This window comes from Ahaetulla prasina, chromosome 6 (assembly GCF_028640845.1).
Source record: "Ahaetulla prasina isolate Xishuangbanna chromosome 6, ASM2864084v1, whole genome shotgun sequence".
Classification (NCBI taxonomy): domain Eukaryota; kingdom Metazoa; phylum Chordata; class Lepidosauria; order Squamata; family Colubridae; genus Ahaetulla; species Ahaetulla prasina.
In genome coordinates this window covers 8,990,723-9,015,151 of record NC_080544.1, presented here as the reverse complement: position 1 = coordinate 9,015,151, position 24,429 = coordinate 8,990,723, and the positions used below count along the sequence as shown (strand labels likewise).

The following is a 24,429-nucleotide window of genomic DNA, read 5'->3' as shown; positions in this document are numbered from 1 at the left end:
TCTGGGCATGGAGCCAGGACTGGGGCCGGGAGGTATACATTCCTCCGTGTTCGGGAGCAGATAAGCAGACCCCGGCTGCGGTGAAAGCGGACAAGACACAACAGTGGCTGTGCTGCACTGCCACCGGAAATCGCGTCGCCGTCGCTTCCCTGTTCTTTGCACTGACCACACACCTCATTGCTTGCTGGTGCCGTTCATGGTCAGACCTGGCCAGGAGAGCAGCCTGTTGATGAACGGCTGGACAGCGCTCTCCTGATGTGTCCCACTGCTGCCACCATCTCACTTGGTGTTGGACTCACCAGGTCCAATGGTTGCAGCTCCATCCCCACCACCACCTCCAGGTATGGCAAGCCCCGGATCGGGACTCAACAAGGGGCCCTTGGCTGTGTGGTTGCCTGGTGCCGTGGCAGGGCTGGGACTGGCAAGAGTCTGCAAAAAACACCTCCAGGCACTCAGAGAGATAGAACCAGAGGCAGCTCCTGATCAGCTCATCTTATCCGTGGGTCACGATTAAGGGGTCCAGCTGCCATTACCTGACCGAGGAAGGGAAGGGCTGCCTCTTGTGCTGGGCATGCCCATCCCTTCACTAGGTCTTATTTTTTGGGGGGGGTCTTATTTTAGCTTATGCTAAATAAGATAATAATTGGGCTTATTATCCAGGGAGGTCTTATTTTCAGGTAATCTATCTATCTATCTATCTATCTATCTATCTATCTATCTATCTATCTATCTATCATCTATCGATCTATCTTATAGCCACAATTGAGCCTAAAATTTCTGTCGCTAATGGCTTCCCTATGGACTTTGCTTGTCAGAAACTCACAAAAGGGGATCACATGACCCCGGCAGGACACTGCAGCTGTCATAAATACAAACCAGTTGCCAAGCATCTGAATTTTGATTGTGTGAACATGGGGATGCTGCAATGGTCGTAAGTGTGAAAAATGGTCATAAGTCGCTTTTCCAGTGTCTGTTGTGACTCGTCCTCCCTCCTCTCCTCAGCCGGGCCCCTCCCATCTCCAACCGGGCCTGTTATCAGACTCTGAGTCTGATAAAGAAGATGAAGGGCCTGTCATGCCTCCAGCCCCCGGCCCTGGCCCCATGCCCGGAGAGGATTCCAGGAGTGAACAAATAAGCCCAATAAACCTCACTCATATGGCGTGTGTTCCTTTGGCTCAGCTGTCAGAGGAAGCCAGCCAGGGATTGGAATTGCTCGGGCCTACTCCTTCTGACCCCTCCCTTTCCCAAACAGCAGAAGACAATTCAAAGTGGGAGGATCCTCGCTTCTGGAGATCTGAGAGGCGATGCCAGAAGAAGGAAGGGGGGGCAGGCCTGGATAAATGCTGAGTTATGGAGCCACACCCCACAGCCTATATAAAGGACCTGCTTTTGGCATTCCAACCTTGAGTCAAGCAAAGTCTTATCGAGTTTGCTGATACCGGACCCTATCGCTGAAGTCACAACTTGGACTCCTGCCTGCCCTGATAAACCTCGAAGGAATTTGGCAAGCTGCAGAGGCTTCGTTGCCACGTTTGATATGGACTTCCTTGACCCGGTCATCGGAGGGGGAGGGGGACATGACAATGTCATTGTAACTTTGAATGGTCACTAAACAAGCAGTTGTAAATTGAGGATTACTTGTACTGACAGACATAGGATAGCTCTCAGTAGTGGTTGTACTGGGGTCCTCAAACTGTGGATTTTAGAATGCTAAACAGTTCCTGGCATTGATTGTACCCAGGGGGGAGTTTAACCATGACATTCAAGATCTTGGACAGTTCCAAATATTGGATATATTGCATTGGGAGTTCTCCACTGTTAGTCATGGTGCAAATTACTTCATTTACTAAGTTATTTTTCTTGTTGTCCCCATAAAACTATTATTAGTTTTATTTCTGCCTCATGCTAAGTAATCATGATATTGTAAGCTCTAAGATGTACCTGAATAGTCACAAGCAAGATTGAAATGGTGCATCAGAGGCAAGAGGTACTTCACTGAGGTTTTCAGAATAAACTGTTGCGAATTATAACTCACAGGTTAATAAGTACTGATTTCAAGGACATTGGTGGGAATAGGGTGCATTCTAATCATTGGACACCCAACTAACAAGGCCTCAAAGAAATTGGAATCATTAAGGAGTTGCAATCAATTCTCCCTTGCCTTTTCCAAGACCAATATCTTAGAAATTCACCAATTCACCACTGTCTCATACGCTCACTATATCAGACCTGCTCAAAACTTTCCAACGTATAAAGTTGGTGACTACAGCGGTACCTCAGTACTCAACTGCTTTGCAATTCATCGAATTTGATACTCAAATTTTGAAACAAAATTTTTGACCCTGTACTCATCGTTTGTTTGGTACTCAATGCACAAACTGGAACTTGTCAGTGTCAGCTGCCTTGTAACTCACTACATCATTCCTTAGGGCAGCGGTTCTCAACCTGTGGGTCGCGACCCCATTGGGGGTCGAATGCCGATTTGCCAGGGGTCGCCTAAGACCATCGGAAATATAGGAAGTATACTTGCGAGTCGAAGAATCGCGCTCCAATGATTGACTTCACAAGCCAGCTGCAGGCTCTTCAAATCGCTAGCCGAATTCGGCTTCAGGCGCGATGAATTAAAAAAGAGAGAAATCTTTGCTCTGATGTCTCCCTCTCAAGCCAGCTGCAATCACTCCCAATCGCTAGCCTAATCTGGCTTCAAGCGCGATAAACTTAATAGGGGAGGAGTCTCTGCTTTAATGCCTCCGTCCTCAAGGCAATTGCAAGCAGTTCAGATCGCTAGCCAATATGGCTTCAGGCACGATAAATTCAAAACGAAAATAATTTTACGGTTGGGGGTCGCCACATCGTGGGGAATTGTATTAAAGGGGTCACAGAACCACTGCCTTAGGGGAAAAAATGGTTTGGTACTCACCATTTTTGCTACTCATCAGAACCAATTAACAATGAGTAGCAAGGAAGCACTGTATTCATATATGGAGAATATTATAGTCTAGCCACATTTATTAGTAATGCTGCATTTCCTCTCAATAGCTACAGCTTGTATTGGTTACCATTGCAAACTCCACTAAAATGTATTGTCCTAAATCCTTGCGTGCCATTTCAGTATATAGTCATATAGAACTGATTTTCAGATATACATATAGTATTTTGTTCTTTCTACCTACTAAGTGTGATGTTTATATCTTGTAGAATCCCTGATCAGTTATCACTGTAAGGTGCTGCATAATTAAAGATCAAGAGGTCTTTAGGAGCACCCACGTAGCTTAGAATTTAATGTCCTTGGAAGTTGTTGAGGAACTGGGAATGTGCTCCGCAACACCGCAAGAGGCACTTATCTCTTTTCTGTTGCAATTGTGAAAAAGGGAAGAAGGCAGCTTGCAAGCTTGCTAGAATAACAACAAAGCAGCAGAGCCTGTGATCAAGGATCCTCTGTGTCATTTTGGACGCCTCTCACATCTGAGAAATACACACATCTTTCTCCCTATGTTATTTCTAAATATTTAATGGTGGTGGTTATTCCTTTTGCTGTAGTTCTTTGATGAAACCACTTATATAGATTTTGTGTAGTCCTGCAAGGCAGTGAGGTGGCATGGCATAGATGCAACACACTCAAGGTAACCTGATAGTTTTGCTAAATAAAATGACCATATAGAACTTCTCCGGCCATTTGAAACTAGCATTTTGTGCCCAACGATGGAAATTTCAAAACACGCTGCCAGTCTCAGAGACACAGCTATTAATTTAAAGTAAGATGCAAATTTTTACCCTGTCAAAACCCAGCCAGATGCTGAACAATTCCACAAAATTATTTCCTAAAACCTGCAATTCTCTTAGCATCAGTAAAATCGCTCCGATCATCCTGTTCAGTCCTTCAAGATCAGATTTTTTAAAGTATACTTTAATCATTACATAATTGATGACAGCAGTTGATTAACAAAACTGCTCTGTTAACAAAAACTGGAAGTCACGGCTAATTACTGACATAATCAGAATATTACTTGAATTCTCTAATTTTGAGACAAGCTATGTTGATGAGCAATTGAATGATGTGGCCCAAAGCCAACAGTTCCGTTCAATAATTTTTGAGCAATTCTTTTGAGTAGTTATTTAATTTCAGACACGTCAGACCATGTCGCTGGTATTTTCAACCCTAGGAGAATGTTCTCCATGATGCAATGTTACTTCAGTGAGATTGAGACTAATGCTACAGGACATCAGAGCCGAGGAATGGTTCCTCTTGGTGCTAAAGTCAAAAGGAGAAAGAGAAGCTGAAAATAATCCATGATGGTTGAGCAGTGCTTGTATGAATGAAGTCAACCCACCTAGGACAGCAGCTTCCAAAATCAAACTTGTGAACAGTCGCCAAGTCAACCGATGAGACATGTATCAAAGTTCTCAAATAGATTGGCCCAGATCATGAGTTTTAGTTTGGGGTATGTGATGCAAACTAGGGATAGGTGAAAAAGAGGAGAATTCAAGGAATCATAAGGATGGAAATATGAAGGAAATTTATTTATTGATTTAGTTAAACTTTTATACCACCCTTCTCCTGAAGGACTCAGGGCGGTGTACAGCCATAAATAAAAACAATAGAAAATACAAAGTTAAAATATCAATTTAAAATACATATTCGATAATGGCCGAATTAAAACCATCAATTGACCCAACCTAAAAATGCCCCATATAAAATTACAAAATGAAAATTTAAAAAATTAAAAAATTTAAAAATCAGGCCAGTCCCGCTTGGATGAATAAGTAAGTTTTTAATTCCCGGCGAAAGGTCCGAAGGTCAGATAGTTGGCGCAAACCGGGGGGAAGTTCGTTCCAGAGGGTAGGTGCTCCAACAGAGAAGGCCCTGCCCCTGGCGGCCGCCAGCCGACATTGCTTGGCAGACGGCACCCTAAGAAGACCCTCTCTGTGAGAGCGTACGGGTCGATGGGAGGCATAAGGTAACAGCAGGCGGTCGCGTAAGTACCCGGGCCCTAAGCCATGGAGCGCTTTGAAAGTGGTAACCAAAACCTTGAAGCGCACCCAAAAGACCACAGGTAGCCAGTGCAGACTACGCAGGAGCGGTGTTACCCGGGAGCACCATGGAGCTCCCTCAATCACCCGCGCAGCCGCATTCTGGACTAACTGGAGTCTCCGAGTGCACTTCAGGGGTAGCCCCATGTAGAGAGTGTTGCAATAATCCAGACGAGAAGTGATGAGAGCATGAGTGACTGTGCATAAGGCATCCTGGTCCAGAAAGGGGCGCAACTGGCGAACCAGGCGAACCTGGTAAAAGGCTCTCCTGGAGACGGCTGCCAAATGATCTTCAAACGACAGCCGTCCATCCAGGAGAACACCCAAGTTGCGTACCCTCTCTGTTGGGGCCAGTGACTCGCCCCCAACAGACAGCCGCAGTTGCAGCTGACTGTACCGGGGTGCCAGCATCCACAGCCACTCCGTCTTGGATGGATTGAGTCTGAGTCTGTTTCTCCCCATCCAGACCCATACAGCCTCCAGGCAACGGGACAGCACTTCGACAGCTTCGTTGGGGTGGCCCGGGATGGAAAAGTACAGCTGAGTGTCATCAGCGTACAGCTGATAACCCACCCCAAAGCCACTGATGACCTCGCACAATTACTGTCATGTTCTTTGAAAAATAACCTTCTGGATTTGCCATGGGAAAACAAAGTATCAATTTTCCACTTTTATCTCTTACAGGAGACAAATTCCTTATGTGATTACCCATACTTGGCCAAATAAGGCCTATTCTATTCTATTCCCATTCCATTCTGCATCCCATCCCATCCCATTCTATATGAGACCCGACTGGATGTTTCTAAATAACTAACTGGTTGCTACTTCAACCTATAAGCCGGAAGAAACATTGAGACTGTAATTGTGATTTTTTTTCCTCTTAATCATTTAGAGGCTGCCTAAATGATGAGAAAAACATTCTGTCAAATTTCCATCTCCCATGCAATGGGAATACAACAAAGTTTGAGTCAGTTATGCAAAATCTACCTTCCACCCATGTCTGAATCAAAACACGGTTTCAGGGAAAATAAGAGAATAAATAAATCAAAACACACACACACAAACACACACAAAGAGAGACCACTCTGAGCACAAAGGAATCCATGGTAAATGAGGCTGACCTTTCCTCTCTGTTCTGGTTTTGTCTCCTTGCAATTATTGAAGCAAGACCATCCTTCCTTCAAGACTACCATCAAACATTTTGTTCCAGGAGCTCTCTTGGCTGTAATTTGGCCAAAAACTACTTAGGAAAAGACTTTTATAATAGTAGCTCTTTTCTTTCTGAATGTGCTTCTTGAAGATTTCCCCAATTATGCCCAGCACAAATATTTCCGTGCCAGGAAAAATATTATTATCTCAGGCCTTTTGCTCTTCTCATACTCCAGTAGTCCTGGAGTTACAACCAGAATTGTAGCCCAACATTTCTGTTGCAAAATGAAACAGTTGTTAAGTGAATTTTGCCCAATTTTGAGACCTTTCTTGCCACATTTGTTAAATGAATCACTGCAGTTATTAAGTTAGCAAGGTGGTTGTTAAGTGAATTTGGCTTCCTCATTGATTCTGGCTGTCAGAAGGAGCTGATGTAGTTCCCATCTTCAAAAAAGGAAAAAAAAACAGACCCAGGAAACTACAGACCTATCAGTCTGACCTCAATACCGGGGAAGATTCTGGAAAAGATAATCAAGCAACAAATCACTGAACACCTAGAAGCAAACCAAGTAATAACCAAAAGCCAACATGGGTTTGTCAAAAACAGATCATGCCAGACTAATCTTATCGCATTCTTTGACAAAATGACAAAATTAGTAGACCAGAGGAATGCTCTCGATATAATTTACTTGGACTTCAGTAAAGCATTTGATAAAGTAGACCATAACCTACTACTAGATAAAGTAGAAAATTGTGGGTTAGACAGCACCACCACCAGTTGGATTCGTAACTGGCTGACCAACCGCACTCAACGTGTAGTCCTCAACGGAACTACATCCACATGGAGGGAAGTATGCAGTGGAGTACCCAAAGGCTCTGTTTTAGGCCCAGTACTCTTCAACATCTTCATCAATGACTTGGACGAGGGGATAGATGGGGAACTCATCAAATTTGCAGATGACACCAAGCTGGCAGGAATAGCCAACACTCCAGAAGATAGGCTCAAGTTACAGAAAGATCTTGACAGACTTGAACATTGGACGCTATCTAACAAAATGAAATTCAACAGTGAAAAAAGTAAGGTTCTACATTTAGGCCAAAAAAAACAAAATGCACCAGTACCGTATATGTGGTACCTTGCTCAATAGTAGTACCTGTGAGAGGGATCTTGGAGTCCTAGTGGATAACCATCTAGATATGAGCCAGCAGTGTGCAGCAGCTGTTAAAAAAGCCAACACAGTTCTGGGCTGCATAAACAGAGGGATAGAATCAAGATCACGTGAAGTGTTAATACCACTTTATAATGCCTTGGTAAGGCCACACTTGGAATATTGCATCCAGTTTTGGTCGCCACGATGTAAAAAAGATGTTGAGACTCTAGAAAGAGTGCAGAGAAGAGCAACAAAAATGATTCGGGGACTGGAGGCTAAAACATATAAAGAACGGTTGCAGGAACTGGGTATGCCTAGTTTAACAAAAAGAAGGACAAGGGGAGACATGATAGCTGTGTTCCAATATCTTAGGGGCTGCCACAAAGAAGAGGGAGTCGGGCTGTTCTCCAAAGCACCTGAGGGTAGAACAAGAAGCAATGGGTGGAAACTGATCAAAGAAAGAAGCAACCTGGAACTAAGGAGAAATTTCCTGACATTTAGAACAATTAATCAGTGGAACGACTTGCCTTCAGAAGTTGTGAATGCTCCAACACTGGAAATTTTTAAGAAAATGTTGGATAACCATCTGACTGAGATGGTGTAGGGTTTTCCTGCCTGGGCAGGGGGTTGGACTAGAAGGCCTCCAAGGTCCCTTCCAACTCTGTTGTTATGTTATGTTATGTTAAGGTGGCAAAAGATAATCACATGACCCGAGATACTGCAATCGTCATAAATATGAGTCAGTTGCCAAGTCTCTGAATTTTGGTCACGTGACCGTGGGAAGGCTGCAACTGCCATAAGTGTGAAAAACAGTCATAAGTCACTTTCAGTACCATTGTAACTTTGAACGGTCACTAAACTAACTGTTGTAAGTTGTGCACTACCTGTAGCTATGTTTTTTTAAAAGAGGTTTAATTCTCAGGTCTTCTTAAACAATATGTGTTTTAATGTGGTTATTCTCAAATGTTATTCTAGTTCTAATCTGTGGTTTTATTTGAATCTGTTTTTCTTTCATTTATATGGATCGATCTGTGTTTTTATTTTTACATTGCCACTAGATCTACCAGCTACAGCCAGCCAGTGAATCTTAGAAAGAAATCACAGCATTCCACCTTACATGTCCACGGAGAAGTAAGTCAAATTTTATTCTGTGTGTTGTGTCTCGCCCGCTTTCACTGCAGCCGGGGCCTTCTTATCTGCTTCCAAACGCTGAGGAATGTCCTAGTATGCCTCCCGGCCCCAGCCCTGGCTCCATGCCCAGACAGGCTGAGGAGGAAGAAGTACCTCCAGCCCCCAGCTCTGGCTCCATGCCCAGACAGGCTGAGGAGGAAGAAGTACCTCCAGCCCCCAGCTCTGGCTCCATGCCCAGGCAAACGGAGCAACTAGACCCCTCCCCCTCCCCCACAGCATGTGAGCCTGAGGAAGGTCAATTACCAACAGCTGCAGACTGGAGTGACCCTCGCTTCAGAAGAATTGATAGGCGGCGGCGACAGAAGGAAGGGAGGGTCAGGCCTGGATAAGTGCTGAGTCATGGAGCCACCCCATGGCCTATATAAAGGATCTGCTTTCTGGCATTCTCTGAGTCAGGCAAAGTCTAAACATATCTTGCTGAAGTCACTTTCTGATCTCCTGCCTGCCTTGAGAACTTTGCTAGGACTTTGGCAGAGCTGCAGAGGCACGCCTGATTCGGATTTCCCTGACCCGGTCGTCAGCGGAGGAGTGGGACACGACACTGTGGAATTTACTGGTAGCTATGTAGGTTGTGTATTGGACTCATAAATATTACTCTTTACTGTGAGGAAAGTTTTCATCCATCTCTACTTCAGATGAAATGGAGAAGTTCTGCTAGTTTATATCTTTTGATTCACCTTTTGGAATGTGATCATTGCATGTTGTCCATATCTGGATAAGCCTCTCAAAAGAATGAAGAAGAATAAGAAAGTTGGAAGGGCTCTTGGAGGTCTTCTACTCCAACCCCCTACTTAAGCAAAAGACCCTATAGCATTTCAGACAAATGGTGTCCAACCCTTCTTAAAAACCTCCCGGGATGGAGCACCCCAACTTCTGAAGGTGAGCTTCTCCTCCACTGTTAGTTGTTCTCACTGTCAAGCAATCTTAGTTCTAGATTGCTTCTCTCCTTGATTAGTCTTGTTCTATAGTCTTGTCTTAGACCTAACTCAGTCTTGGTAACCTCCAAGTGTGTGGACTTCACACACACACATACATATATACCAGAATTCCTAGCAATGCTTGTGTTGGTTGGAGAACTCTGGAAATTGGGAAAGACTAAGTGGGATGGAAACTAATCAAGGACAGAAGCAACCTAGAACTAAGAAGACATTTCCTCACAGTGAGGACAGTCAATCAGTGGAACAGCCTGCCTCCAGAAATTGTGGGTGTTCCGTCACTGGAAGTTTTTAAGAAGACAACAGTTTGTATGAAATGGTGTATAGGGTGTCCTGCCTGAGCAAGGGATGGGACTAGAACAGCGGTCACCAACTGGTGGTCTGTGGACCACTGGTGGTCCATGAGAAAATTTGGGTGGTCTCCAGAAAAAATTATTTGCATTTTTTTATATTGCACTAAATCAGGGTTCCTCAAACTACGGTCCCTGGACCGGATACGTGCAATGAACGTTTGTGTTGCTGCAGAGAGTCTCCCCCTTCAGGGTCTTTTTGTGAGGGTCGGAGGGGGAGAGAAATTCTGACTTGGTGTCTGCTTCAGCCTCCTGGTGCTGGGTTTTGGGCAAAGGCTGGAGGGAAGGGCCACTGGTGGCGAAGAGCTGGAGGGCCTTGGTCCAGTGGGACTGCCTCATGGCCTGGAACTGGTTGACCATCTCAGCCTACTGAGTCTCCAGGCGCCAGCACCTGGCCTTGCACTCCTGCAGGTCTTCCCTCAGTGAGGTGGTTCTGCTGAGCCTCTTTCTTGGTCAGCTCCAATTTGAACTGAGCCAGCTGTTTTGCCAACTCTTTCTTATGGTGGCTGCTTTGCTCCAACAATTGCTTTCTGTTGGGGCCCTAAGGAGCCCGGGCAGTAGGGGAGGAGTGGGTAGGAGGGGAGGGGCGAGTAGAGGCCAGCGAGGCACCCCCTCGCCGTGAATGACATCAACTTGGTCATGCCCACCCAGTCACATGACCACCTAGCCACACACACACCCAGCTGGTCATTAAGCATATTAATGGGCCACGGGATTTAAAATTATGAATTTAGTGGTCCCTGAGGTCCGAAAGGTTGGGGACCCCTGGACTAGAAGACCTCCAAGGTCCCTTCCAACTCTGTTATTCTCTTCAAGTTCATAGTTTTAATCTTTTGGCTCAAAAAAGAATTGAATTTTGCAATTTCAGCCTCCAGAAAAGATGAAGCCTCTGGATTTTCTAGAAGCTTGATATTCCGCTTTTGGCTAGATAATAAAGCAGAACATTCTATTTATTTTCCTTTTCAGCCATTGACTGAAAGGACTCCGTTCTGGGAAGCTTTGCTCTACAGAGGTGCCTTATGTCTCTATCTGATTTTCTCAAAAGTTTCTAGGAACTGTTTGTCAGTGGCTGCAAAATGAAATGCTCTATCTTCTTTATTGGCAGGAGGGAAAAAAGGAAGTTTGCATTAATACCGCATTAAATATCCATTATAATGTGCCATGCCGAACTTCTAGCAGCTTAAACATAATGTGGGCTATTTAATAACTTTCATGTTCTGCCACATTGCTCAGGTCTGTCATGCAGCACAGATCGCGTAACAAGGTTATTTGTTGGAGGTGTGAATTGTTCCTTTTTAAGTGCACTCTTTAAAAGGGAATAAAAAATTTCCCAGCGAAGTGAAAACACCAAATCATTAAGCCCAAAGGGATGAGCCAAGATTAAGTAAGGACGTTGAGAAGAAAAAAGAATCCAACCTAGAACAACCTCAATTTCCAAACCCTTTAAAGCAGAAAATGTTTGAGGGGCCCTTGGTGTTCTCTGAGCTCAGTGGTTTTCTTGCAGCTGTTTCATTACCCAACTGATGGGTCCTTGAGTGGCTCAGACTGCTAAGACAGTCTGTTATTAACAGCAGCTGCTTGCAATTACTGCAGGTTCAAGTCCCACCAGGCCCAAGGTTGACTCAGCCTTCCATCCTTTATAAGGTAGGTAAAATGAGGACCCAGATTGTTGGGGGCAATAAGTTGACTTTGTATATAATATACAAATGGATGAAGACTATTGCTTGACATAGTGTAAGCTGCCCTGAGTCTTCGGAGAAGGGTGGGATATAAGTGAAAATAAAATAAAAACTAAGTAACATCATCAGTGCTAAAAAGGAGTGGGGTTTGCTCTCTGTTTGTATTTCAAGGCAGCGGCACCAGCACCAGAGACCAGTTTCATGGAGGGAGGTTTTTCCATAGACCAAGGATGTGTGATTTCACGCACTGCCTGGATCCTGCACATGGACAGTTGGGGCTTCGCTCCCTTGCAAAGCCCAGTTTCGGGTGAGCCATGGGCTTCTGCCAATCCATGGTCTGGGGGTTGGAGATCCCTGTTCTAGGGCCTTGCCCTGCCGGTGGATGGAAACCAAAAAGCCAAAAAAGGAAACCAAAAAGGGAACAAAAGGACCAAACCACCTCCCCACCAGCGATTCAACACCAAGCTGAGCAGAGATTAACACCAAAATTAACATCAGATCAACAATCAAGAAGTAAACAATGCTAACAGTAAACAGCCCAACCAATCAACCTCCAAGATCACTCCCAGCAACACTGACAGGGCAAGACACTAGAATAACAAAGGCAGGGAATGAATGAATGAGTAAATGAATGAGTCAGTCAGTCAATAAGTCAATAAATCAGTAAATATCATTTCCCTCCTTTGTACCCATTGAATTCATGGGCAAATGCTAAGTAAAAGAATATGTAGACTGTACACAACTTTGCACACAGTAAAGGATTGATCTATGGACAAGAAGGAAACAAAAAATAGCCCATCTTACTCTGTTGAGATCTCCTTGTCCTCTTCAGGCTAACCTCTCCTTCTTCCCATCGCCTGACCTGCTCTTCCCTCATCTTGTAAAAGAGGATGTGCTTCTGTTCTTCATTCAGCTCCGCCAAAAGCTCAGGATCGATGTACAGGTCTCGCAAAATTTGCTGCAGCATGGCCAGGCTGAGCTACCAGGCAGGTAGAGCCTTCAAAAAGCAAGGAGAAGGGAGGAAAAGAGGCTCAGCTCAAAGCCACTCAAGTTCCATCTAAGCCTCCTGGGTGAAAATCCGAAACTTTTTTCAGAACCAATGAGAGAAAACCAAAATAGAAGGGGGGATACTTCCGGTAAGCATCGTGGGGTTCCTCCCTGTCCACTGGCATTCCTTTAGGGATCCCCCAAATAACTCTTGAGGGCTTCACCCATCAACGGATATGCCACAAGAAAGTTGGAGCCAAGACTTATTGTATGTGCCCAAAAGGCAGGCAAGAAACGGGAGAAGTTTGCCCTTGTTAGTTGCCGAACGAGAGTTCAGAATGTTTTTCAAATCAGAATATGGCACATGGTTTCTGCTCGGTGGGTGCTACAACACCAGGCATTGCTCTGAGTACTGAGTATAAATCCCTCTGGTGCTTTTTTTCTTTGTTTTCAATCGGTGATGTCATGGGTAAAAGTAACAACTACACCAGTGATATCCGTGTCAACTCAGGGAACTGATCTCCCCTTGGAAGAGGTGAGCACCTGAATCCCTTCATCGCTGTAACCTATGCTACCACCTGCTCGCTCCAGGGTCATGTTTAGTTACTGTCAACAACACACACACAAACAGAAACACAAGCATGGTGACTCAGCATCCCCTAATTAAAAAGGATTTCTCGTCTTGCAGAAAAGGATGGAGAGAAAGACGGAGGGAGGCCGCCTTTCCAAATTCATAGGGCAGGTAATTAATATTAATTTAGCCTTTGGCAGCTCAGGGTGCATTAAGTCTTTTTTTTACCTATCAGTGTATTTTCCATTGCAGGGAAAGAGAAGGAAACAAGATTGCTTTTTAAGCCAACGGTGACCTTTGGCTGCTTACCGGAATGTTCTCATTCTTAATGAAATAATATTGATGGCCCTTTAGGATCTCTGTTAAAATAATTCAGATGCTACTGTTTATTGCCTGCAACGATCCCAAGGTGTCAAGAAGGATAACGCACCAGTTCAGCTTCCCAAAGCCACAGGCAGCTGATACCTTTACGAAGTCCCGTCAGAATGGCATCAAATCAAAGGGAAATTCTCAGTGGGAAATGGATCTACATAGTCTGATTTTTTTTCCCTATTTCATAGTCCACATTTGGATCCCATTTGAAGATGGCAAATGAAATAAGTGCTCTAAAACAGGGGTCTCCAACCTTGGTCCCTTTAAGACTTGTGGACTTCAACTTCCAGAGTTCTAGCAGGAAGTTGTTAAAATTATTTAGCTGAAATAAGACTATTCCCTCTTTTGTCAAATTTGAATTCTAGGGGAGCATGGAACAGTATCAACAGTTCCCTTCATTAAGAGCTAATAGAGTGGAACAGAAATGTCCACCAGCCATAATCTAGCAGCACATCATGAGATTTTACAAATCAAAATGCCTGGAGAAATAAAACAATTTATCACCCAGTATCTCCAGGGTTGTTAGGTAGTTGAAGTCCACAAGTCTTAGTTGAAGTCCACAAGTCTTAAAGGGACCAAGGTTGGAGACCCCTGCTCTAAATAGAAGCTCTCTAAAGTTTCACATAGGATTTTGAGATAAGGAAGGAATGCGTTTCCCTACTTAACAATAAACAGAGTAGAATAGAATAGAATAGAATAGAATAGAATAGAATAGAATAGAATAGAATAGAATAGAATAGAATAGAATAGAATAGAATAGAATAGAATAACAGAGTTGGAAAGGACCTTGGAGATCTTCTAGTCTAACCCCCTGCTTAGGCAGGAAACCCTATACTTCTTCAGACAAATGGTTATCCAATCTCTTCCTAAAAACTTCCAGTGTTGGAGCAATTACAACCTCTGGAGGCTAGTTCTTCCACTGATTAATTGTTCTAACTATCAGGAAATTTCTCCTTATTTCTAGGTTGTTTCTCTCCTTGATTAGTTTCCATCCGTTGTTTCTTCTCCTGCCTTCAGATGTTTTGGAGAATAGCTTGGCTCCCTCTTCTTTGTGGCAACCCCTGAGATACTGGAACACTGCTATCATGTCACCCCTTGTCCTTCTTTTCATCAGACTAGACGTATCCAATTCCAGCAGCCGTACTTTATATGTTTTAGCCTACAGTCCCCTCATCATCTCTGTTGTTCTTCTCTGCACTCTTTCTAGAGCTCAACAACATTTTGCTTAGACCTACCAGAGAAGAGCAACAAAGATGATAAGGGGTCTGTGAGTTAATTCGTACAATGGATAGCTAAAGTAACTAGGTATGTTTAGTCTAATGAAGAGAAGGTTTAGGGGTGACATGATAGCTCCCTTCCAGTATTTGAGTGGCTGTCCCAGGGAAGAGGAGGTCAGCCTATTCTCCAAAGCACCAGAAGGCAAGACAAGAAAGCATGGATGGAAGCTCATCACAGGGAGGTCCAACCTGGAACTAAGGAGGAATTTCCAAACAGTGAGAATGACTAAGCAATGGAACAGCTTGCCTCCAGAAGTGTGGGTGCTCCCTGGTGATTTTCAGGAAAAGATTGGACAACCATTTCTCCAGGGTGGTATGAAATCTCTTGCCTTGGGCAAGGGGTTGGGCTAGAAGACCTCCAAGGTCTTTTTTTTATTATTATTTGCATTTATATCCCGCCCTTCTCCGAAGACTCAGGGTGGCTTACACTATGTTAGCAATAGTCTTCATCCTATTTGTATATTTATATACAAAGTCAACTTATTGCCCCCAACAATCTGGGTCCTCATTTTACCTACCTTATAAAGGATGGAAGGCTGAGTCAACCTTGGGCCTGGTGGGACTTGAACCTGCAGTAATTGCAAGCAGCTGCTGTTAATAACAGACTGTCTTACCAGTCTGAGCCACAGAGGCCCCTGTAAACAGGTCTTCTACCTCTGTTCTGATTAATCTCCTACAATAGCTCAGGCACTCATCTCCCTGATCATAAAACAAAGGAAGAGGTTCGCTACAATCAGATCTGTGAGATTCTGCTATTTATAAACAATCGAAATAAAAATAAAAGGGCTCCTAGAACTGGATACCACGATTCACTGAGAGTAAGTAAGAGAGTAAGAAAAACTGAACTGGACATTCTTGAAAGTGATTGTCAAATACCAAGCCTTTTTTTTTTTAATTTTGGAATTTCAAAGTTATGCACAGCCCTATAGGACAGACCTGTTCAAAACCAAGATGGAGATATTCGTCAACAAGCTGAAGTGTCCCTAGACTTAGCAATATTAAAAAGTGGGGGTGTTCTGTCTCCTTCCCCACTTCAGACCCACGAGCTGGCCTTCAGCCAGTGGATTCACGGCTCTTATCAGTCCTGGCAGAGAAATCGCAGCTGCCTGCCAAAGTTCAAACAAATGACTCACGTAGCAAGACTTTCAGCTCTTTTTGAAACGGTTCAGCTAAACTTTTGCTTCCCGTGGAGTGAGAGCAGTCCCAAAGCTCCTTATATATCCTGTGGGGTGGGGCTCCTGCCCCACCCTTCCCTTTGATGACACCGCCTCTCTAATCTTCTGAAGTGCGGGTCAATCCAAGCTTGATTATTACTATCAGCTGGGTCTGAAGGCGTAGCCTGAGGAAGGGAGGAATCAGGGGATGACGTCCTCCGACTGGTCTGGTTCTGGCTCCTGGAGCCGAGCCAAAGGAATCGGTGCTCCCGAGGTAAGCCTTACCAGCCCTTCCCCCTCACTTTTGGAGTCACTTTCGGGCATGGGGCCAGGTTCGGGGGCTGGAGTCACAACAGGGGGCACCCTCTCATTAGAAGAAAACAAAAAATCGCCACATAAGAACTGATTATTCTCAGGATCTATCGAATTTTCATTGTCGGAAATTTGCATTCTACACAGGAATGTGGAATCTCATGGAAATCTACTGGAATCAATTCCCACTTTTTAATCTAACAACTGTCTAAAACCTTTTGTGTCTCAATTCTGAGCAAAATGAGAATTATTGTTGAAGAGCACAGCAACTGAAGTCCATAAATTAGCCGGTATATTTACCTTTACCTTTTATGAAGTGTATGCTGCGAACACAAGAATTCTCTCCTCATTTCTTCACTGTATGTTATATTTTTCCATAGGATGTGGAAGAGCCATTTCTTACTATCGTTCATGGGCCATTTTAAGCTACTTTCCATGTCAGAAGCAACATAAAAAATATTTGATTCGCCTCAGTTTTTTTTGAACCATTAGTTGGTATAGTGTAAAAAAAAACACCACACCCCACATTTTAAGAAATGGAGATTTGCTTGCTATAATTAAGGGGGGGGGGGAATTGATGTCTCTTGGAAAGGTGGATCAAGAGTTTATTTACACAAAAGCAAGCTTGGGATAATGGCAGAGAAATTGATTTATCTGCTCTCAGATAGCAAAATTTTGGATGTTTTCTCTAATGGGGTAGTAATTGGTCTCTACCTAACAACCCTGGAGATACAGGGTGATAAATTGTTTTATTTCTCCAGGCATTTTGATTTGTAAAATCTCATGATGTGCTGCTAGATTATGGCTGGTGGACATTTCTGTTCCACTTCATTAGCTCTTAATGAAGGGAACTGTTGATATTGTTCCATGCTCCCCTAGAATTCAAATTTGACAAAAGAGGGAATAGTCTTATTTCAGCTAAATAATTTTAACAACTTCCTGTTGGATCCTCTTTTCCATCAGTGCTGTAAACCCAATTTTGAGCATGCTTTTTGGAAAAGAATAATGTTGTGTTTTAGGTAGATGCCAAATATGTTTCTTTAATGAGACTTATTCAGATGGATGTGGTGATTTTACAAGAATATCCCAGCAAGTGGTCTACTTATCATTTAGAACCAATATATCCCATGTACATTAGGACAGCAGCTTTCTAATTCTTTATCAGTCTTCCAGAGTCAGGCACAAAAGGTCCACACATGAAGGTCTAATTAAATTGATTTATTGCCATTCATGCTTATGGACAGGAATCTTCTCAGCTAAAGATTAGCAGCTGCTTAGAGTTAGATAAGATCAACAGAACTCAAAGGAGATTGGACTTAGTTTGCCTGCGACTACAAAGGGATTGGAGGCTGGTTCCTCTTTTGACTCCACCCTCAGGTTCTGCCACTACTTTCCTACATCCAACAAAAAAGATGGGTTCCTTCACTAAAAATGAGGAAGCTTACACTGGAGGGTTTACCAGATGGTTTTCTGAAACTTTTCCAGTTAGCGAACCAATTCATACATTTCCCATGCATCTGAAAATGGATGAATTCCAGATTGAGCAGATAGGACTTTATGAACCATTTCTGCAAATTAATGTACTGTATATCTGGGAATGTATAAGAGAGTCAGGGATGGAGGGACAACTTGAAGGAGTGATTACTTAGTAATCCTGTGGCATCTCCAGACCCCTACATAATTGGATAGCTACATTCCTGTCAAATAGACAATAAGTGGTCAAAATCAAATCTTGCACCTGTTAATAGTGGTGTCCCCAAGGCAGCTTTCTAGGACCAACACTCCTCATACTATACATAAATAACCTTTGTGATCATATTATAAGCAACTGTGTTCTCTTTGCCAGTGATGTAAAACTATTTAACACCACCGACAATGCTGCTATCCTTCAAAAAGACCTTGACTTTGTGTCGGAATGGTCAAACAATTGGCAACTCCAAATCTCAGCCAACAAATTGCTCTGTCTTACACATTGGCAAAAAGAATCAGAACACAAAATACAAGCTGAGTAGACACAACCTTGTAGACGACCCTCACTCTGTCAAGTACTCATAACTAATGATCTAAGTGCCCATTGTAACAACATCGCCAAAAAGGCATTAAGAGTTCTAAACCTAATCTTACATAGCTTCTTCTCCAGTAATATCACTCTACTAACCATAGCATACAAAACATTTGCTAGACCAATTCTTGAATACAGCTCATCTATCTGGAACCCACACTGCACATTAATAAAATTGAGCATGTCCAGAAATATTTCACAAGAATAGTCCTCCACTCCTTTTCTCGAAACAAAATACCTTATGCCACCAGATTTGAAATTCTGGGCTTAGACAACTTAGAACTACATCGCCTTCGGTATGACCTAAGTGTAGCTCATAAAATCATCTACTACAAGGGATGTACATGTACTAACAAGGGAGATCAGAGCAGCAAAAAGAAGCTACTCTGAAAAGCTAAAGAATCAGTTTTCAGCAAATGAACCAGCAAACATGTGGAAAACTCTTAAAAATATCACCGGCTATGGCAAACCTCCTTCCCAGGCTGAAGGAAATCAACAACTGGCAGATGACCTGAACAAGTTTTACTGCAGGTTTGAAAGGAAACTACAGCCACCTATCTCCACAACCCCCATCTCAGACACACCAACAACAGCCAAGCCTCCTACAACTGACCCCATTTCATTGGGTTCACAACCCCTAGTGATCACAGAAAAGGAAGTGCAGGATCTATTTCACAGACAAAAGCCAGGAAAAGCTCCAGGCCCAGACCAGATAACTCCTTCTTGCTTAAAAGTCTGTGCTGACCAATTGGCCCCCATCTTCACCCATATCTTCAATAAATCACTAGAGATGTGCTATGTTCCTTCTTGCTTCAAACGCTCTGCCATCATCCCAGTGCCAAAGAAGCCCACCATCAAGGAACTGAATGACTACAGACCAGTTGCTTTAACATCTGTAGTCATGAAAGCCTTTGAAAGGCTAGTGCTTTCCTACTTGAAAACCATCACGGATCCGCTGTTAGACCCCTTGCAATTTGCATACCGAGCAAATAGATCAACAGATGATGCTGTTAATATGGCTCTGCACTACATCCTACAACATCTTGAGTCTCCAAAGACCTATGCAAGGGTCCTCTTTGTAGACTTTAGTTCAGCATTCAATACCATCATCCCAGACACTCTTCTAACTAAGCTAAACCAGCTACAGGTACCGGAACTAGACTTGTAAGTGGATCACAAGCTTCCTAACAAACAGGAAGCAGCAGGTAAAGCTAAGCGGGATAACTTCAGATACATGTACAATTAGCACAGGGGGCCCCCAAGGCTGTGTGCTCTCCCCACTTCTCTTCTCTCTGTATACCAATGACTGCATCTCCAACGATCCATCTGTTAAACTACTGAAGTTCGCAGATGACACAACAGTGATTGTGTCAATGATGAATCCGCATATAGACGAGAGGTCGAACGACTAGCCTTGTGGTGCAACCAAAACAATCTGGAACTGAACACACTCAAAGCTGTAGAAATGGTGGTAGACTTTAGGAGAAACCCTTCCATACTTCCACCTCTCACAATACTTGACAACACAGTATCAATAGTAGAAACCTTTAAATTTCTAGGTTCTATCATATTGCAAGATCTAAAATGGACAGCTAACATCAAAAACATCATCGGAAAAGGACAACAAAGAATGTTCTTTCTGCGCCAACTCAGTAAGCTCAAACTGCCCAAGGAGCTGCTGATTCAGTTCTACAGAGGAATTACTGAGTCTGTCATTTGCACCTCTATAACTGTCTGGTTCGGTTCTGCAACCCAACAAGAAAGACACAGACGTCAAAGGATAATTAGAACTGCAGAAAAAATAATTGCTACCAACCTGCCTTCCATTGAGGACCTGTATACTACATGAATCAAGAAGAGGGCTGTGAAAATATTTACAGACCTCTCACATCCTGGACATAAACTGTTTCAACTCCTACCCTCAAAACGACGCTATAGAGCACTGCACACCAGAACAACTAGACACAAAAACAGTTTTTTCCTGAAGGCCATCACTCTGCTAAACAAATAATTCCCTCAACACTGTCAAACTATTTACTAAATCTACACTACTATTAATCTTCTTATCATTTTCATCACCAATCTCTTTCTACTTATGATTGTATGACTGTAACTTTTTGTTGCTATCACTAAGGGTTAAATTGCAACCTATGACCATCATTTTTGTTGTAAATATTGTACCTTTGATGAAGGTATTTCTTTTCTTTTCTTTCTTTTTCTTTTCTTTTATGTACACTGAGAGCATATGCACCAAAACAAATTCCTTGTGTGTCCAATCACACTTGGCCAATAAATTCTATTCAAAATTCAAATACAATGTCTTATCTGCAATGACAACTTCAGCTTCAACCACAACAACAAACAAGCATACAATAGATACAAACTTAAAGTGAACTGCTTCAAACTCGATTGCAGAAAATATGACTTCAGCAACAGAATGGTCAATGCTTGGAATGCACTACCTGACTCTGTGGTTTCATCCCAAAACCTTCAAAATTTTAACCTAAGACTGTCTACTGTTGACCTCACCCCATTCCTAAGAGGTCTGTAAGGGGCGTGCATAAGAGCACCAGTGTGCCTACCGTCCCTGTTCTAATGTTCCCTTTATTTGTATTCATTTTATGTATTCAATTCATGTTTACAGTGATATATATTATCAAATATGTACTTGAGAGATAGGGCGCAGTGTTCAAGCCTATGAAGATCCTTCTGGATTTTGAGTCTATCATCTAAAATGTTGGTTATTCCCCCCAGCCTGGGGTCATCTACAAATCTGATGAGTCCCCCTTCTATCACCATATCTAAATCATTTATGAAGATATTGAAGAGAACTAAGCCAAAGTTTTTGGAAGTTGTTATTACTATTTCCGCTATCTACCAGATTGTTCTGACTGGATTTGATTCCCAGGGCTCTGGGCTAGTAAAGATATTGCAGGAACACATCCATTGTTCCAAGAAATATAACATTTTACAGTTGATATTCCTTCCATTCTTGTTACATCCAAACGGTTTTCAGAGCTTTTGGTATGGCACAAGGCTTCATCATCATCATTTCTGTTTTCTGCTTCTAGAATCATTTCAGAAAAATACAGAGTGAATTTTATGGCAAAACAAATATTTCCTGCTTTGAACTATCCTAAAAATCACTGTTCTCTCCTTAATATGGTTTGTTTGTCTCATGCAGTTCTTCCAAGAACATATCTAAGCCTATAGTGACCTCTAATGGACAGACTGAACTACATTTTTTGGAAGGAAGGAAGGAAGGAAGGAAGGAAGGAAGGAAGGAAGGAAGGAAGGAAGGAAGGAAGGAAGGAAGGAAGGAAGGAAGGAAGGAAGGAAAGAAGGATTGGGAAAATATATAGAATATTAACTGAATTAAAAGAGCAGGCAGAAGGTTTTAAATTAATTTAAGAATCAGTTTTAGGAGAAATAAATGATAATGATTTGAAAAATATTTGGAATAGAAGAGTATATAAGAATATGTCAGTTAGAGTTAAGGAAAATGGATATAAAATGATATGGAGGTGGCATCTAATATCACATAAATTAAATAAATAGATGCGAATATTTGTTGGAGGTGCAAGAAAGAGGTTGGAACATATAATTGTGGGATTGTGATAATGCACAAAAATATGGGACAAGGTGTTTAGAGAAATTAGAGCACTTTTGAATGTAAATTTAGATACGTCACTGAGGATTGCATTACTGTTGCTGGGGGGAAAACAGGATATAAATGAAACAAAAAAGGAATTGATTGTAAATTTGATGATGGCAGCTAGATTAGTGATGGCTAAATATTGGGGACGAAATTGGGATATTCAAAGAAGTGAGTGGTATAATGAAACTTGGAGCATGGCAACAAATGATGAATTAACAACAGAAATAAAATTTTTAAAAGGGATGATTAAAGCAAACAATTATAATGAAATAAGGGGGGATTTTATAAAATCAGTGTTGGTGGAAGGCAAAGGGAATAAACCTACTGAAAAATATATGTTGTTTTGGAGGGGATAAGGGCATAATTGGAATATATTGTATATCTTTTAGTTGTTATAGAAATATAGGAAAAAAATGGTCTCAGGGATGCACTGTAATATTTGTATTTTTTTTTCTTTTTTTGTATTTAGATCTTTATATACTATGTTTGTATTATTTGTATTTAAAATAAAAAAAATTAAAAAGGAAGGGAGGGAGGGAGGAAAGAAAGAAAGAAGGAAGAGAGGAGGGTAGGGGGAGGAAGGAAGGAAGGAAGGAAGGAAGGAAGGAAGGAAGGAAGGAAGGAAGGAAGGAAGGAAGGAAGAGGGAGGAAGGGGGAAGGGAGAGGAGGGAGAAGGGAGGGGGAGGGGGGAGGAAGGGGGGAGGGCTCAAGTGAAACATAACCCTTTCCTGAACTAAGTCACTTTTGAGTGACTATTTTGTCATCATTTAGAAGTGTTCTTAGAATCACTAGCTCATGCAACAATCAATATCCTCTAAGCTGCTTTGAAAATCATGATCCTAAGAGGAGAATTATCACTCCTTATAATGGGTTTACAGATGTTGATAAACTCCAATTTACATTGTTCTTCAATGCTAGCATTGTGCCAGGGGTTATCAGGCACTGTCGTTCAAAAACACGGGGACAGTTTCAAGAGGGATGCATCTCGGGAAACTAGTTGACACCATAACAGCTGCGGAAAATGTTGCATTGTCATGTTTTGGCCAAGAATAGCAGTGGTTCCAAGTCAGAGGATGTGGCTGGAAAAACATTGTGGCTTATCCTACCTTGAGTGGAAACCATGGATCTTCTACACATTGTTCTCTAAAGATACACAAGCTGAACGTTGAAATTGAAATTAAACTCACCACCTGGCTTGAACTAGGTTGCTTAAAAATAACTGACATCGTAAATTGATTATCAAACTCTGTCTTCTGACTTGTCTTCTACTGTACGTGCTTCTAATCTTTTCCCCCATACATGGTTGGAAGTCAATTCCATGAGCCTTCATGACTGGCATGGAGGGAATATTTGAGGATGGGTCCTTCGTGCTCTCTGAGCTTGTTTGTTTTCCTGCAGATATTTCATTAACCTAACTAAAAAGGAAGGAGGGAGGGAGGAAGGAGGAAGGAAGGGGAGGGAGGAGGAGGAAAGAAAGAAAGAAGGAAGAGAGGAGGGTAGGGGAGGAAGGAAGGAAGGAAGGAAGGAAGGAAGGAAGGAAGGAAGGAAGGAAGGAAGGAAGGAAGGAAGAGGGAGGAAGGGGGGAAGGGAGAGGGAGGGAGGAAGGGGAGGGAGGGGGAGGAAGGGGGGAGGGCTCAAGTGAAACATAACCCTTTCCTGAACTAAGTCACTTTTGAGTGACTATTTTGTCATCATTTAGAAGTGTTCTTAGAATCACTAGCTCATGCAACAATCAATATCCTCTAAGCTGCTTTGAAAATCATGATCCTAAGAGGAGAATTATCACTCCTTATAATGGGTTTACAGATGTTGATAAACTCCAATTTACATTGTTCTTCAATGCTAGCATTGTGCCAGGGGTTATCAGGCACTGTCGTTCAAAAACACGGGGACAGTTTCAAGAGGATGCATCGCGGGAGACTAGTTCACACCATAACAGCTGCGGAAAATGTTGCATTGTCATGTTTTGGCCAAGAATAGCAGTGGTTCCAAGTCAGAGGATGTGGCTGGAAAAACATTGTGGCTTATCCTACCTTGAGTGGAAACCATGGATCTTCTACACATTGTTCTCTAAAGATACACAAGCTGAACGTTGAAATTGAAATTAAACTCACCACCTGGCTTGAACTAGGTTGCTTAAAAATAACTGACATCGTAAATTGATTATCAAACTCTGTCTTCTGACTTGTCTTCTACTGTACGTGCTTCTAATCTTTTCCCCCATACATGGTTGGAAGTCAATTCCATGAGCCTTCATGACTGGCATGGAGGGAATATTTGAGGATGGGTCCTTCGTGCTCTCTGAGCTTGTTTGTTTTCCTGCAGATATTTCATTAACCTAACTAAAAAGGAAGGAGGGAGGGAGGGAAGGAGGGAAGGAAGGGGGAGGGAGGGAGGGAGGGCTAGTAAGGAGTGCTGTTTGCTGTCAGTTTATATTCTGGTGTCTTGCCTGTCTGTGTGGGTGGGGGCAATCATAGAGATTCCTTGGTGGGCTGTTGGGCTGGAGAAGAGGGGGTCAACCTATTTTCCAAAGCACCTGTAGGCTGGACA

General features: G+C 42.7%; 1 protein-coding gene across 1 annotated transcript in view; it reads right to left on the bottom strand.

Moving 5' to 3' along the window:
- The window catches only part of SH2D4B (SH2 domain containing 4B), a 144,473-nt gene extending 132,020 nt beyond the window's left edge, over nt 1–12,453 (bottom strand). The window contains exon 1 of the mRNA XM_058187993.1: nt 12,291–12,453. Coding sequence (XP_058043976.1) covers nt 12,291–12,453 — 163 coding nt within the window. The remainder of the gene's footprint in view (nt 1–12,290) is intronic.
- Between the last annotated feature and the right edge of the window lie 11,976 nt (nt 12,454–24,429).